This window comes from Paroedura picta, chromosome 9, assembly GCF_049243985.1.
Source record: "Paroedura picta isolate Pp20150507F chromosome 9, Ppicta_v3.0, whole genome shotgun sequence".
Taxonomy (NCBI): domain Eukaryota; kingdom Metazoa; phylum Chordata; class Lepidosauria; order Squamata; family Gekkonidae; genus Paroedura; species Paroedura picta.
The window spans coordinates 19,630,013-19,643,771 of NC_135377.1; the positions used below are offsets into that span (position 1 = coordinate 19,630,013).

Genomic DNA, 13,759 nt, shown 5'->3' on the forward strand with positions numbered 1-13,759 from the left:
GGACGGCGGCGCGTCCCAGGGGAGCGGCGGCGGCGCAGCAGGAGAAACCAGAGCCCGAGGTCCCGCCAGAGTACCGAGACCTCGCAGCCGTCTTCAGCGAGCGGGAAGCGGACGAGCTACCCCCACACCGCCGCACGGACTGCGCTATCAACATCCCAGAGGGGGCGGTACTACCCAAAGGGCGCATCTACAAGATGAGTGAGGGTGAGCTCAAGGACCTCCGGGAGTTTTTGGATAAAAATCTGGCCCGAGGTTTCATCCGGCCCGCTTCCAGTCCCATGGGAGCTCCAGTCTTGTTCGTCCGGAAAAAGGATGGGTCCCGACGGCTGTGCCAGGACTACCGGGGCCTCAACGCCATCGCAGCGGGGAACGCTTACCCCCTCCCGCTGATCCCGGATTTGCTGGCCCGGCTGGGCAAAGGGACTCTGTTCACTAAACTGGACCTAAGGGAGGCGTACTACCGGGTACGCATCCGGGAGGGGGATGAGTGGAAAACAGCGTTTAACTGTCAATTGGGACAATTCGAATTTAAAGTGATGCCGTTCGGCTTAAGCGGGGCACCTGGGGTTTTCATGAGTCTAATTAATGAGGTGTTGCAGGACCTTCTGTTTCAGGGGGTGGTGGTTTATTTGGATGACGTCCTGATCTACAGCCAAGATCCCCAAGAGCACGTGACCCTGGTGAGGGAGGTGTTAAAGCGCCTGCTGGCAAACCACCTATACGTGAAGCTGGCTAAGTGCGAATTCCACCGTCCCTCCCTGGACTATTTGGGCTACCGCATCTCAGCCCAGGGCATAGCTATGGACCCCGAGAAGGTGCAGGCGGTGCTGGCCTGGGAAAGGCCCCGCACCCGGAAACAGCTACAAAGCTTCCTGGGGTTTGCTAACTTTTTTAGAGGCTTCATCCCCAGATACTCCTCCGTAGTGGCTCCCCTCACGGACTTGCTAGGTACCAAGGGGAGAGGTCCTCGCGCCACGCGGCCCAGCGCAGCGCTCGGCTGGAATGAGAAATCGGAGGCAGCGTTCCTGGCCCTCAAGCAAGCTTTCGCGTCTGAGCCCACGCTACTGCACGTCGACCCAACCCAGCCGATGGTGGTACAAGTCGACGCCAGCGACGCAGCAGCCGGGGCGGTTCTCCTGCAGCGAGACAAGGCGGGACAGCTGAGGCCGGCGGCCTACCTCTCACGAAAATTCGCCGAAACGGAGCGGAACTGGTCTACCTGGGAGAAGGAGGCGTTTGCGATTAAGTTCGCCCTCACCGAATGGCGGCATTGGCTGGAGGAAACAGAGGAGCCGTTCGAGGTCTGGACAGATCACAAGAATCTGGAGGCGCTCCGGCAACCGCGATCCCTGAACGCCAAGCAGATGAGGTGGGCGGAGTTCTTTTCGCGGTACAATTTCAAGCTTGGTCACATCCCCGGCAAAGAGAATTTCCTCGCGGACGCCCTCTCCCGTCTGCCGCATTATGGGGAGGGGTACGCTCCCTGCACCAGGTCCGTGTTTGGTGAGGAGCAGCTGGGACGGGGGGTCGTCACTAGGCGGCGGGCCAGGGAGGAATGGGAGCCCGACCCGGCGACCGCCCCGCTCCGAGACCGCCTAGTGGCAGCCTATGGGACAGACGAGGAGCTGGCTGAGCTCCGGGACTCTTTGATTTTGGACTCCGGTCTCTGGCGGAGGGGGGAGGCTGTCTACGTCCCGGAAGGGCTACGACGGGAAGCCCTCAGCCTCTGCCACGATGCTAAGACCGCCGGGCACTTCGGCTTCGTAAAATCCTGGAAGTTGGCCCGGCGGCGGTTTTGGTGGCCCAGTCTGCGGCGGGACACAAAAGCTTACGTCAGTGGTTGTCCTGTCTGCCTGACCTGCAAGCCGGGGGTTGGCAAGCCGAAAGGTCTGCTGCACCCGCTCGAGGTCCCGACCCGGCCGTGGTCAGTGATCTCCATGGACTTTATAACAGACTTGCCTCCCAGCAAGGGGAAAACGGTGATCTGGGTGGTGGTAGATCTATTTTCCAAACAGGCCCATTTCATTCCTTGCGCCAGTGTCCCCAGTGCTTCACAGTTGGCTCGGATGTTCCTGGATCACGTGTTCCGACTGCACGGGCTGCCGGACAAGGTGATTTCCGATCGGGGCTCACAATTCGTGTCCCGGTTTTGGCAAGCTTTCCTGCGCCTGTTAGACATCGAGCAAGGGCTGAGCTCCGCTTACCACCCCCAGACGGACGGGCAGACCGAGCGGGTTAATCAAGTACTGGAGCAGTACTTGCGGTGTTTCGGTTCCTATCATCAAGACACCTGGGTGCCCCTGCTCCCCCTGGCCGAGTTCGCGTACAACAACGCAGACCACAGCAGCACGGAGATGTCGCCTTTTGCCGTCGTCTACGGGACAGACCTGAGACACTTCCCGGAGCTTGGAGAGGTCCCCGCCCGGGAATCGGCCGACCTTCGCGAGTGGGGGAAGCGTGCCGGGAGCTGCTGGAAGTCGCTGCAGGAGCAGCTCCACAAAGTCAAGGCAACGCAGAAAGAGGACGCCGACCGGAAGAGACGACCAGCTGAGGAGATCCGACCGGGGGATCGAGTTTACCTTTCCACCCGGAACCTACGGTTGAATTTGCCCAGCAAGAAGCTAGGCCCTCGGTTTTTGGGGCCTTTCGAGGTCTTGGCCCCGATCAACGAAGTTTCAGTCAAGCTCAAGCTCCCCAAGAACCTCCGGCACATCCATCCCGTCTTTCACGTGAGCCTTCTAAAAAAAACTCCGGACGGTGACGTTTGGCACCCCGTGTTTTCCCCGCCAGCGCCCGAGGTCCTGCCGGGGGGGGAGCACCACGAGGTGGCGGATATCCTGGACTCTAGACTCCACAGGGGGAAGTTGCAGTACCTCGTGGAATGGAAGGACTTCGCTTTGGGGGACCGGGAATGGGTCTGGGCAGCGGACGTCCTTGCGCCCCGACTCACTGAACGTTTCCACAAGCGGTATCCTGGCCGCCCCGGGGGGTTGGAGAATGGACCTTTGGGGGGGCAGAATGTCGTGGTTCGGTCCTTGGTGGCTTGGGAACGGGACCGAACCCCGCCATCAGAGGCGGCCGCGATCACGGAGGTAGGGCATGGTGATCATAGGCAAGCCGGCAGCTGGGCGCCCAGCTGCCCCACCCGATCGTTGAGGTGGCAATGGCCGCTAAAGAACCTCAATGTCCCCCTCCACCTTTTGACAAGGGCCCGGAGATGGCCCTTTGTTCCAGGAAAATGGGCCATCAGGAACCCCGGAAAACCTCGCATATGTGCATGAGTCATGATTGTATCAGCATGTTCCCTCCGCAAGTACTGGGTGGGGCAATACAGCCTAAGGAGGTGGGTTTTGTATAAAAGGGAGCTTCCACCTGGAGTTCGGTGGAAGCTCTTACTCCATACCAGCGGACTCCACGTTGCTGAAATAAAGCTTGTTCCTGTTGTACCGTTCACCAGGCCTGGCGTGACGTTTTCTTCAAAGGGGCACCCTGTTTTTCAGTTAGCAAGCGGGTTCCCGACACAATACCATTCTAAACAGAGCAACACTCTTCTAAACCCATTGAGGTCGGTGGTCTTCAAAAGGCTCAACTCTGCCTAGGATTGCACTGTCAGTCAATTCAACCAGAAAAAATTAGGTTGGAGACTTAAAGGCGTCCTGTTGACTCCACCGGAGATTCCAGGATAGCTTTAAACAGACTGTGTCTAGGAAGCCTCTGTGGACTTCATTTGCAGTTTGTTAGCTACGCTTTAGTTCAGTGGCTTCTGAAAGAGCAGCTGGAAGACATAATAATATCCTATGATTATGATCAGGGGGAAGCTGAAAATAAGAGAAACTGGAGAGCTTGAAATTGACTCTGACAACCTGTTGCAAGTTATTTACCTGCATTCTTTTGTACTGGTTCATAGTCTTAATTGTTAGCTACAGCTTTCTAGCTAGGAAGCCAAGAGCTCCTAGGGCACATCTTCCTGTTGTACAGCATGACACACAGCGCATTGGCTGCACTCTCCTCTGTTGGGCTTGCATTAATGATCAAGCCTCCCATTCAAGGGCATCAGGAGAGAAAGGAAAGAAAGGCTGAAGTGCTCTGCTTTGTCAAAACATGAAAGGCTTGTTAAGCACCATGAAGCAACGGAAAGCAATTAAGGAGAAAAAAAGTGAATGCTACAGTTTTTCATAGGGTATTGGGCCAGTCATTGTAAAAAGGATTTCACAAAGGAGGAATGAAGGAAATGACAAAGATGGATTCAAGTTGATAAAAAGGTGGTACTTCTTTCCTCAATGTGTAATTAAGGGTGTCCTTGTAAGCACATACTTTTAAATTCATGAAAGTCAACAAGCTTAGAACAGGGTAGCTAGGTTTAGGATGGCACTGTAAATGGTGGAATTCACTGTAAGGGCTACTAATGTGGGAGGCTTTAAAAAAGGGTTAATAGATAGGTCCATTAATGACTAATCGCTGTGGCAAGTAAAGGGGACCTCCACCATTGTAAGCAGTAGAGAGGGGGTAACATAGAGGAAGGCTGTGCTTTGTTGGCCCTCCAGGCCAGCTATGTGGCCATTATGTGAAACAGGATGCTGGAATTGATGGGCCACTGGTCTGATCTAGCAAGGCAGTTCAACTCCCAGCCCTACGTAATCTGGGTTTCCTGGATTAAAATCCTATACCAAGAATTACAAAAAACAGTTACCTTACATTTCCTCTGGCTATAGGGGTCATGTGTCCATCGTTTTGTTTCTTAACTTGTGTCGAAGGTTATCTGAGCTCTCGCTGTTGCTTGGTTAATGATACTCAACTATTAGTTACTTCATCTTGTTCCCTTGGCGCTTTATTGCCTTTCTGAAAGTTGAGGCATTTGTGGACATTGTATAACAACTAAACCAGAATCCAGAGTGTTCGATTTGTGGTTAATCTACTACAAATAAGAATGTCAGTAGAGCTTGAGACAAAGTTCATGGTGCCTGAATATACTATTAAGGTGACAGAAGTATTAGACAGCTGTGAGAGTTGGGATGCAGGATGGAAAGGCCGAGGTAAAATATAGAGAATTTAAACACACATCCTACATCCTTTGACTTATTTGAATGTGTTAAATTATCTCTAAAGGCACTGGCAAACCACCCCGTATTGAGTCTGCCATGAAAACGCTAGAGGGCATCACCCCAAGGGTCAGGCATGACCTGGTACTTGCACAGGGGATACTTTTACCTTTACCTTTAAAACTTATTAAACTAAATCCAGTTAAAGCAAAAATGCAGTGAATGTTTGGGGACAATCCAGTGGTTTTGCTTTCACATGTACAACTTGGTGACACTTCCCAAATTAGATTACGTTTTGTTATGGGTTTACTTTGATTTGTAGGGTTGATAGACCTGAACTGGGGAATTCCTGGAGGTTTGGGAGTGGAGCCTGGGGAGGGGAGGGACTTCAGCGGAGTACAGTGCCATGGAGCAGTGGTCCCCAACCTGCGGCCATGGCGCCGGGCCGTGGCTCCCTCTCCCCGCCCGCCCCCCGCAGTAAAAAACTTCCCAGGCTGCAAGCTTGCGGCCCGGGAAGCTTCTTACTGTGGGAGGGCGGGGAGAAGGAATCGGGGCCGGGCCGCGTCCGTGCAGGTGCGGCTCGCGGGCGCGGGCCAATGCGGGGGTGCGGCACGCGGGCGCGGCCCGATGTGCGGGCGCGGCTCGCGGGCACGGCCCTATGTGTGGGCGCAGCTCGCGGGCGCGGCCCGATGTGCGGGCGTGGCCCGCGCGGGCCGCGGGCCGCGCCCCAATGCCCTGCCGGTCCCCAACCTCAGAAAGGTTGGGGACCACTGCCATGGAGTCCTTCCTGCAAAGCAACCATTTTCTCTAGGGGAAGTGCTCTCTTTAGCCCGGAGAGCACTTATAAAAGCAGGAGATCTCCAAGCTCCCATCTGGAAATTGACAACACTAATGGATTGAGCTACATGTTCATTTTTGGAGGATGTGCTATGAATCTCCAGAGTTCAGTTTTCTATCCTGTGCTGTTTAATCTTTACATAAGCTCTTGGGAGAAAGCCATGGCTTTGGAAGGGAAAGTCCTCAATATGCTGTGCTTTACCTCTCTTATGGTTCTTGAGCTAGACCACCAGATAGATTTGTATATAGCTGGCCTGAATTTAATGCCTGGCCACTGTCTTCAGGGGACCAAGGCTGAATGAGGTGGAAATACATCTTGGCAGGACAAAGTTGATCCTAGCTGATAAGGCTGAGGTCTTCAAGGGTGTTTGTTTCACACTTCTGATGGGGTTCAGACTTTACAGAACACGAGATCCAGGAATGGTACAAAGGTTTCCTGAGAGACTGTCCAAGTGGACATTTGTCCATGGAGGAGTTTAAGAAAATCTATGGGAACTTTTTTCCTTATGGGGACGCCTCTAAGTTTGCTGAACACGTGTTCCGTACTTTTGATGCCAACGGTGATGGAACGATAGACTTCAGAGAATTTATCATAGCCTTGAGTGTAACGTCCCGAGGAAAACTGGAGCAAAAGCTGAAGTGGGCATTCAGCATGTATGATCTGGATGGAAACGGCTACATCAGCAAGGCAGAAATGTTGGAAATAGTCCAGGTATATATCGTGTCAAAGAACTCTCTTCCCCCTCTCCAATACAGATTGATTTGAACCATAAATCCTCCAACATTTGTGGCCTCCCATGTTTTCTCTTGAATAGAAAAATACATAACATTAGAACCTGTCTAAAGTTCAGCTACATGTTAGAATGGAATAGAGATTTCTGGGTATGCTTCATTTATGAATCCCCATCTATTAATGCAAACAAGGGTTGTGTCTTATCTCATGCTGAAGGTTTCCTGGTTCTGATTTACTGCATCAAGCTTATGAATGGTGAGGCTCTGCTAGCTGGTTTTCTTATCTTTGTGATTTCTATCTATTTCCCAACCAAGGGAGCTCAACCCTAGTCCTGGGTAATAGATTTTAAAAAGTGTACTATTAATGGCCCCTGTGCCATGCCCTTCATTGCTCATCAGTTGGTATTGTACAATGATAGTGGTATGTCCACATGGGAACTCTTCATCTATAATTCTCAACATGGCCACATCTATGGATACTTAAACCCAGAGACTGAAGCCCTGAACAAATAAGATGTATCTTTCTGGGGTGGGAGAGGGGGGAGGTTTGCAGAAAATTCTTAAATCTTCTTTAAAAATACATTGGTACCACTCAGAATAACAGAAGCAGTATATTTGGCTTAAAAATGAATGCCCTCTCATTGTAGATTTGTCAGGCAACCATAACAATATTGCCACTCTTCAAGCCTTGGTTTCTGTCCATACAAGTTAAGGGGAGGAGTCTTTTCCAGGGCAGTTCTGACCTTTGAGAGAGGACTCATTATGTCCAGGCTTCACAGTAACCACATGTGGCTTGCATTACTCAGCCAGGACTGGCTGCTTGCTGCTGTTTAACACCCTGTTCAACAGCAGCAACCCCATGAAAACCAATATTATGTAGGGATTAGAGTATCTGACCAGAATGTGGGAGAACCAGGTTTGAATCCCCACTCTGCTGTACAGGTTTGCTGGGTGACCTTGGGTCAGGAACACTTTCCAACCTAACCTACCTTGCAGGGTTGTTATGAGGATAAAATAGAGGACAGGAGATTGCTCCCCATTGTGGAGCAAGTTTCAGAGGGCAGCCATGCTTACCCTGGCTGACTCACTACAGAGTGCAGGGCAGTGGTTTCCAACCTGTGGGCTGAGGGCCCCTGGGGTCCATGGAGTTAGTGCAAGGAGTCCATGAATCCATGTGGTTTGAGTAGGTTTCCACCTTCCCACTGAAGCCTCCCTCCGGGGCTCACCTCTGTGATAGTCATGCTGCTTTCAGTTTTGCAGGGCCATCTCCCCTTCAGCTTGTTTCAACATGACTAGCTGGGCCCAAGCCCCCCAATACAGGCAGGGGGCATCAGTCCAGGTTCAAGCACAGCCCCCCTCCCCCAAGCATGCATTGGCCTAGAAGGGTCGAACATCTACTCACAAGAACCATTTCCTGTGAGAGACTTCAGTGGGGGTGTACCATCTTCTAATTCCTAACCCCTCCCCTCTCCAGTGACAATCCGAAATGATCACACCTTGAATGGAGGCATGGGCTGCAGCATTTTAAGGAGTTACTGTTTAGCAGGTGGCTTCCTGCAACAGAGACCTCTAGCATGCACCAGATCCTGCTGTCTTTCACCTGATTTAATCAAATAATAGGACAGGCAATCTTTCCTCTCCCTCACATCTAGCAGACTGGGCACCGCTGACCCTACTGATGTAACTTCTCTGTCATGTTTTGCATTTCTCCACAAGGACAAGTTTAACTTAAAGAGTAACTCCTGCTCCAGTTCGGAGGAGATTTACTGACTGTTGGGTTGTTGTTGCTATATTAATTATAGGATAAGGAACATGTCTGTACTTTGATTTAGAAGTCCTAGCAATATGCTTAGGATAAGCCCCTATACACATACACACAGTATTGTACCCAATCTCTCAATAAGCTCTATATTCCTTTACAATCAGGCCTCCGTTATCCTTTTCCTACCGAAAAATTGCCTCTCACAGCCACCTCTGTAGGTAAAAGATCCTGGGTTTCTGCTCTCTGAACAAGCATGCAAGCATGTTCCCCTTGTTAACTTGAATGTGATGTTCCTGTGTTTGTCAGGGTGTGGTAACAAGTCTTGTGTCATAACTTCTATCTTCACATTAACCAGAGAGATACAGGGCCATGTACAGGGCCTTGCTCCATCTTTGGCTCTCCAAGACAGGCTTTTCTGTTGCCTTGGAAGAGAGCACCGTTAATTGTGTGCCACGTCTCCGACTCCAAGAAAACCTAAAAGTGTCCTTTTGATTCTCAACCTGGACTAATTTTTTAAAAGAAAAACTTGCACGTATAATGTTAGATCTTATATGGGCCGCCAAAATATTAATAGTGTAGAGCAGCAGCCCCCAAACCCCGGTCCGGGGACCGGTCCCGGTCCGTATATCAGTTGATACTGGGCCGCGGCTCCTCCTCATCCTCCTCCCCAGCTGCTGCCTCAGGGGCTGCTCTGCCACTCTGCCGCCGGCTCACCATTGATGCTCTCTGGGGCCGCCATGACTGGGGCTCCCCCTCGGCGTGGCACTGTGCAGTTGCTGCTGGCAGCGCCCCCTAGCGGGCAGCAAGGAGTCAGGGGTGCCGGCGGGAAAGCAGGTGGAGCAGGGGCTCAGGCGTCGGCGGTAGACTCCCCCCCCCCTCGGACCTCAGTAAAATTGTCAAGCGTTGACTGGTTCCCTGTGATAAAAAGGTTGGGGACCACTGGTGTAGAGCTAGTAATTTGTTGCAAATATGAACATTAAAAGTTTGATTGGCTAAGAGCTAAAATTCCAAGGTTAAATGAAATTACTTATTTGAAAGACAGAGAGCAGTTAAAAGCATTCATTTCTGACAACTTGGAAACACTTCCTTGCTTTTTGGCAGCTAAAACTTATACTGAATTGAAATGTGTTTGTTCCAGCTCTCTTTTAAAATCTGATCTGAACGTTCTCTTTAATCACTGCCTTTTTATATTAATATTTTGGAATTGTTTAATAGGTTTCTGTTTTCCTTTTCACTGTTGTTTACTGTTGTATAAAAATGTTTGCATAATTTCTAAAACAAATTGAAATGGGAGTTGGAGGGGGGGGGGGAAGAGAGCCTCAACAAACCCTGTCATGAGCCAAAAGCTCAGACAAAGAGATGTTTTGCCGTTATCCTATCCCAATCTTTTTTTGGGGGGGAAAGGAGGTATATAATAAGGAGGTAGATAATGTAACATGTCCTTGGTTTGCATAAACAGCAAACAATGGTCATACTGTACAAAATATGTTATCCAGATGTGGGAAATTTTAATATGGCAACTCTACCCATGTTCTACTTCTTTGCACAATTTACTTTATTTACAAATGATGAAACCATGACAAGGAAAACAAACCCAAGGATTGCTATCCTCAGAACTTCTCAGGGCTCCGGGGAAAAGGGAGAGTGTAACATCACAAAGTACATTATCAGTTCATATTGGGGTGGTCTTTGTTTGCCCAAGGAGTTCTGTTTCCATTCAGTACTTTTCATAAAAAAGGCTTTCCCTCCTGCAGGAATTGGCAGGTCTGAGAGATAATGATCACCTGAAGGAACCATGAAGGGGCTCCTTCAAAAGGGGCTCCTTCAGAGCTTCTAGAAAACCTAATTAAACTTTCCTTCACAACTGGGCTACCAGCTTTTGAAATGCTGTTTAATAGCCCAAAGGCACCAATCTTTACTAGACTTGTGCAACGTGGGACAGAGCAATTTTCTTCCGACAGAAGTAACAGTGGCAATTGAATTGAAAAACTGGACATAAAAGCTTATTCAGATATATAGTCTGATGGTTAATTAAAAAAAGACAGACTTTCCAGTGTTATAAATGCCGCACCATGGCGGATCTTTCTGTCTCGCAAAGATATCTTCAAAGGATCTTGACTAAACCAATTTATAACTACTAATTGGTTTTGATACCTGGCCACCAAGATATTAAAAGTGTGTTGAAAAATAACTTTTTGTCTAAGCCTTAAGATTCTATCTTACTGCCATGCTCTATTTCCTTTTTATTTAAAAAGAATTAGTTTGGTTTTTAAAAAGTTTTCTCATGACCACCTAACTCTGTACAGTTAAAGTTTTTTCTAACTTTCTTTAACTGTATAGTTAAAATTTCTAATTATATCCCCTGTACCCAACCACACGGTTATGAAGACTTCAGGGTGCATCTACAGGAGAGAGGAAGATATTCCCACACACACACACACACACACACACACACACACACACTCCTACTATAGCTGCTGTGAATCATAGAATAATAGTGTTGGATGGGACCCTGCTAGGTCATCTAGACCAACCCCCTGCACAATACAGGACGCTTACAACCCTGTGGGAGATTTAATGAGTCTTCAAGAACAATATAGGGAACAAAATGGAGGGAGTGCAGCAGGAGGGGGGAAGCAGCAGAAATTGCCATCCCCTCTTTTAAAAATGTCTGTACCCTTAAGTATTTGGAATATGTCATGATAGGTCAATTGTGACGGATCCTGAAGCCAGTAGATAGACCTGTGATCTGTTGATGGGTTGAGTGTGGCTAAAAGTGAGAGGGGACAAGGGAACACAAAATATCCAGACTACTTTTTCCAGCTGCAGGATGGAAGTTCCCTGCCTCCCCCCTCTCGCCTCATCTCACTGACCTCCTGAAAATGGTGCTTCTGGGAAATATCAGATCCTGCAGAATGACATGAGGGGAGTTGGGTTGCAGTGGGAAAGTCCTGTTTTAGTCTCACTCCAAATCAATGTTTTGTGTTAATCTGGTAGACATGATATACTAGACTGCAGCCCCCCAGGTAATTCCTTAAAGGATCTTGAGTAAGTAAAGGTATCCCCTGTGCAAGCACTGGGTCATGTCTGACCCTTGGGGTGACGCCCTCTAGTGTTTTCATGGCAGACTCAATACGGGGTGGTTTGCCAGTGCAAAAATACACCAATATAGGATGGGGGAGACTCGGAGTATCGTGTCTAGATCATTGGAGGTGATGGTATCGCTTTACTCTGCTCTGGTTCGGCCTCACTTGGAGTACTGTGTTCAGTATTGGGCACCCCAGTTGAAGAAGGATGTAGACAAATTGCAGCATGTCCAGAGGAGGGCAACAAAGATGGTGAGGGGTTTGGAGACCAACACGTATGAAGAAAGGTTGGGGGAGCTTGGTCTGTTTGACCTGAAGAGACGACTGAAAGGAGATCTGATCTGATAACCATCTTCAAGTATTTAAAAGGTTGCCATATAGAGGATGGAGAAAAGTTGTTTTCTCTTGCCCCAGAGGGACGGACCAGAACCAATGGGATGAAATTAATTCAAAAGAAATTCCATCTCAACATCCAGAAGAAGTTCCTGATAGTTGGAGCAGTTTCTCAGTGTAACAGGCTTCCTCAGGAGGTGGTGGGTTCTCCATCTTTGGAAATTTTTAAAAAGAGGCTGATTCTGTGAAGGTTCAAGGGTGTGGCAGGTTACAGTGGATGAGCCATAGGGTTGTGAGTGTCCTACATTGTGCGGGGGGTTGGACTAGATGACCCATGAGGTCCCTTCCCACTCTATTATCCTATGATTCTATCACTGAAAGAGCTGTACATGATGCTCCATGAATGGAAAAGAATGTTTCAGGTTCCTTTGCTAATGTGTGACTCCCAAAGGGCAGAGTTGGGGGACTGCTCAGAGTGGGATTTGAAATTAAGTAAAGGCTACAGCCAAAAACAGGTCTGCCAGGCACTCAGTCAGGTCAACGTAAAGTGTTCATCATCAGCCTCTAGCTTGCATAGAAGAAATAAACTTGTTCTTTCCTCCCTTCTTTAGATAAGTTCCTGACGCCAACATGGGAAAACAGAATAGCAAACTACGCCCTGAAGTTATGCAGGACTTGCTAGAAAGCACAGACTTTACAGAACACGAGATCCAGGAATGGTACAAAGGTTTCCTGAGAGACTGTCCAAGTGGACATTTGTCCATGGAGGAGTTTAAGAAAATCTATGGGAACTTTTTTCCTTATGGGGACGCCTCTAAGTTTGCTGAACACGTGTTCCGTACTTTTGATGCCAACGGTGATGGAACGATAGACTTCAGAGAATTTATCATAGCCTTGAGTGTAACGTCCCGAGGAAAACTGGAGCAAAAGCTGAAGTGGGCATTCAGCATGTATGATCTGGATGGAAATGGCTACATCAGCAAGGCAGAAATGTTGGAAATAGTCCAGGTATATATCGTGTCAAAGAACTCTCTTCCCCCTCTCCAATACAGATTGATTTGAACCATAAATCCTCCAACATTTGTGGCCTCCCATGTTTTCTCTTGAATAGAAAAATACATAACATTAGAACCTGTCTAAAGTTCAGCTACATGTTAGAATGGAATAGAGATTTCTGGGTATGCTTCATTTATGAATCCCCATCTATTAATGCAAACAAGGGTTGTGTCTTATCTCATGCTGAAGGTTTCCTGGTTCTGATTTACTGCATCAAGCTTATGAATGGTGAGGCTCTGCTAGCTGGTTTTCTTATCTTTGTGATTTCTATCTATTTCCCAACCAAGGGAGCTCAACCCTAGTCCTGGGTAATAGATTTTAAAAAGTGTACTATTAATGGCCCCTGTGCCATGCCCTTCATTGCTCATCAGTTGGTATTGTACAATGATAGTGGTATGTCCACATGGGAACTCTTCATCTATAATTCTCAACATGGCCACATCTATGGATACTTAAACCCAGAGACTGAAGCCCTGAACAAATAAGATGTATCTTTCTGGGGTGGGAGAGGGGGGAGGTTTGCAGAAAATTCTTAAATCTTCTTTAAAAATACATTGGTACCACTCAGAATAACAGAAGCAGTATATTTGGCTTAAAAATGAATGCCCTCTCATTGTAGATTTGTCAGGCAACCATAACAATATTGCCACTCTTCAAGCCTTGGTTTCTGTCCATACAAGTTAAGGGGAGGAGTCTTTTCCAGGGCAGTTCTGACCTTTGAGAGAGGACTCATTATGTCCAGGCTTCACAGTAACCACATGTGGCTTGCATTACTCAGCCAGGACTGGCTGCTTGCTGCTGTTTAACACCCTGTTCAACAGCAGCAACCCCATGAAAACCAATATTATGTAGGGATTAGAGTATCTGACCAGAATGTGGGAGAACCAGGTTTGAATCCCCACTCTGCTGTACAG

General features: G+C 48.6%; 1 protein-coding gene across 5 annotated transcripts in view; it reads left to right on the forward strand.

Moving 5' to 3' along the window:
- The window catches only part of NCALD (neurocalcin delta), a 91,262-nt gene that overhangs the window by 61,794 nt on the left and 15,709 nt on the right, over nucleotides 1-13,759 (forward strand). For all 5 annotated transcript variants that reach the window (XM_077351767.1, XM_077351764.1, XM_077351769.1 and 2 more), the window contains exon 2: nucleotides 12,401-12,797. In XM_077351767.1, coding sequence (XP_077207882.1) covers nucleotides 12,420-12,797 — 378 coding nt within the window. In that variant the 5' untranslated portion in view covers nucleotides 12,401-12,419. The remainder of the gene's footprint in view (nucleotides 1-12,400; nucleotides 12,798-13,759) is intronic.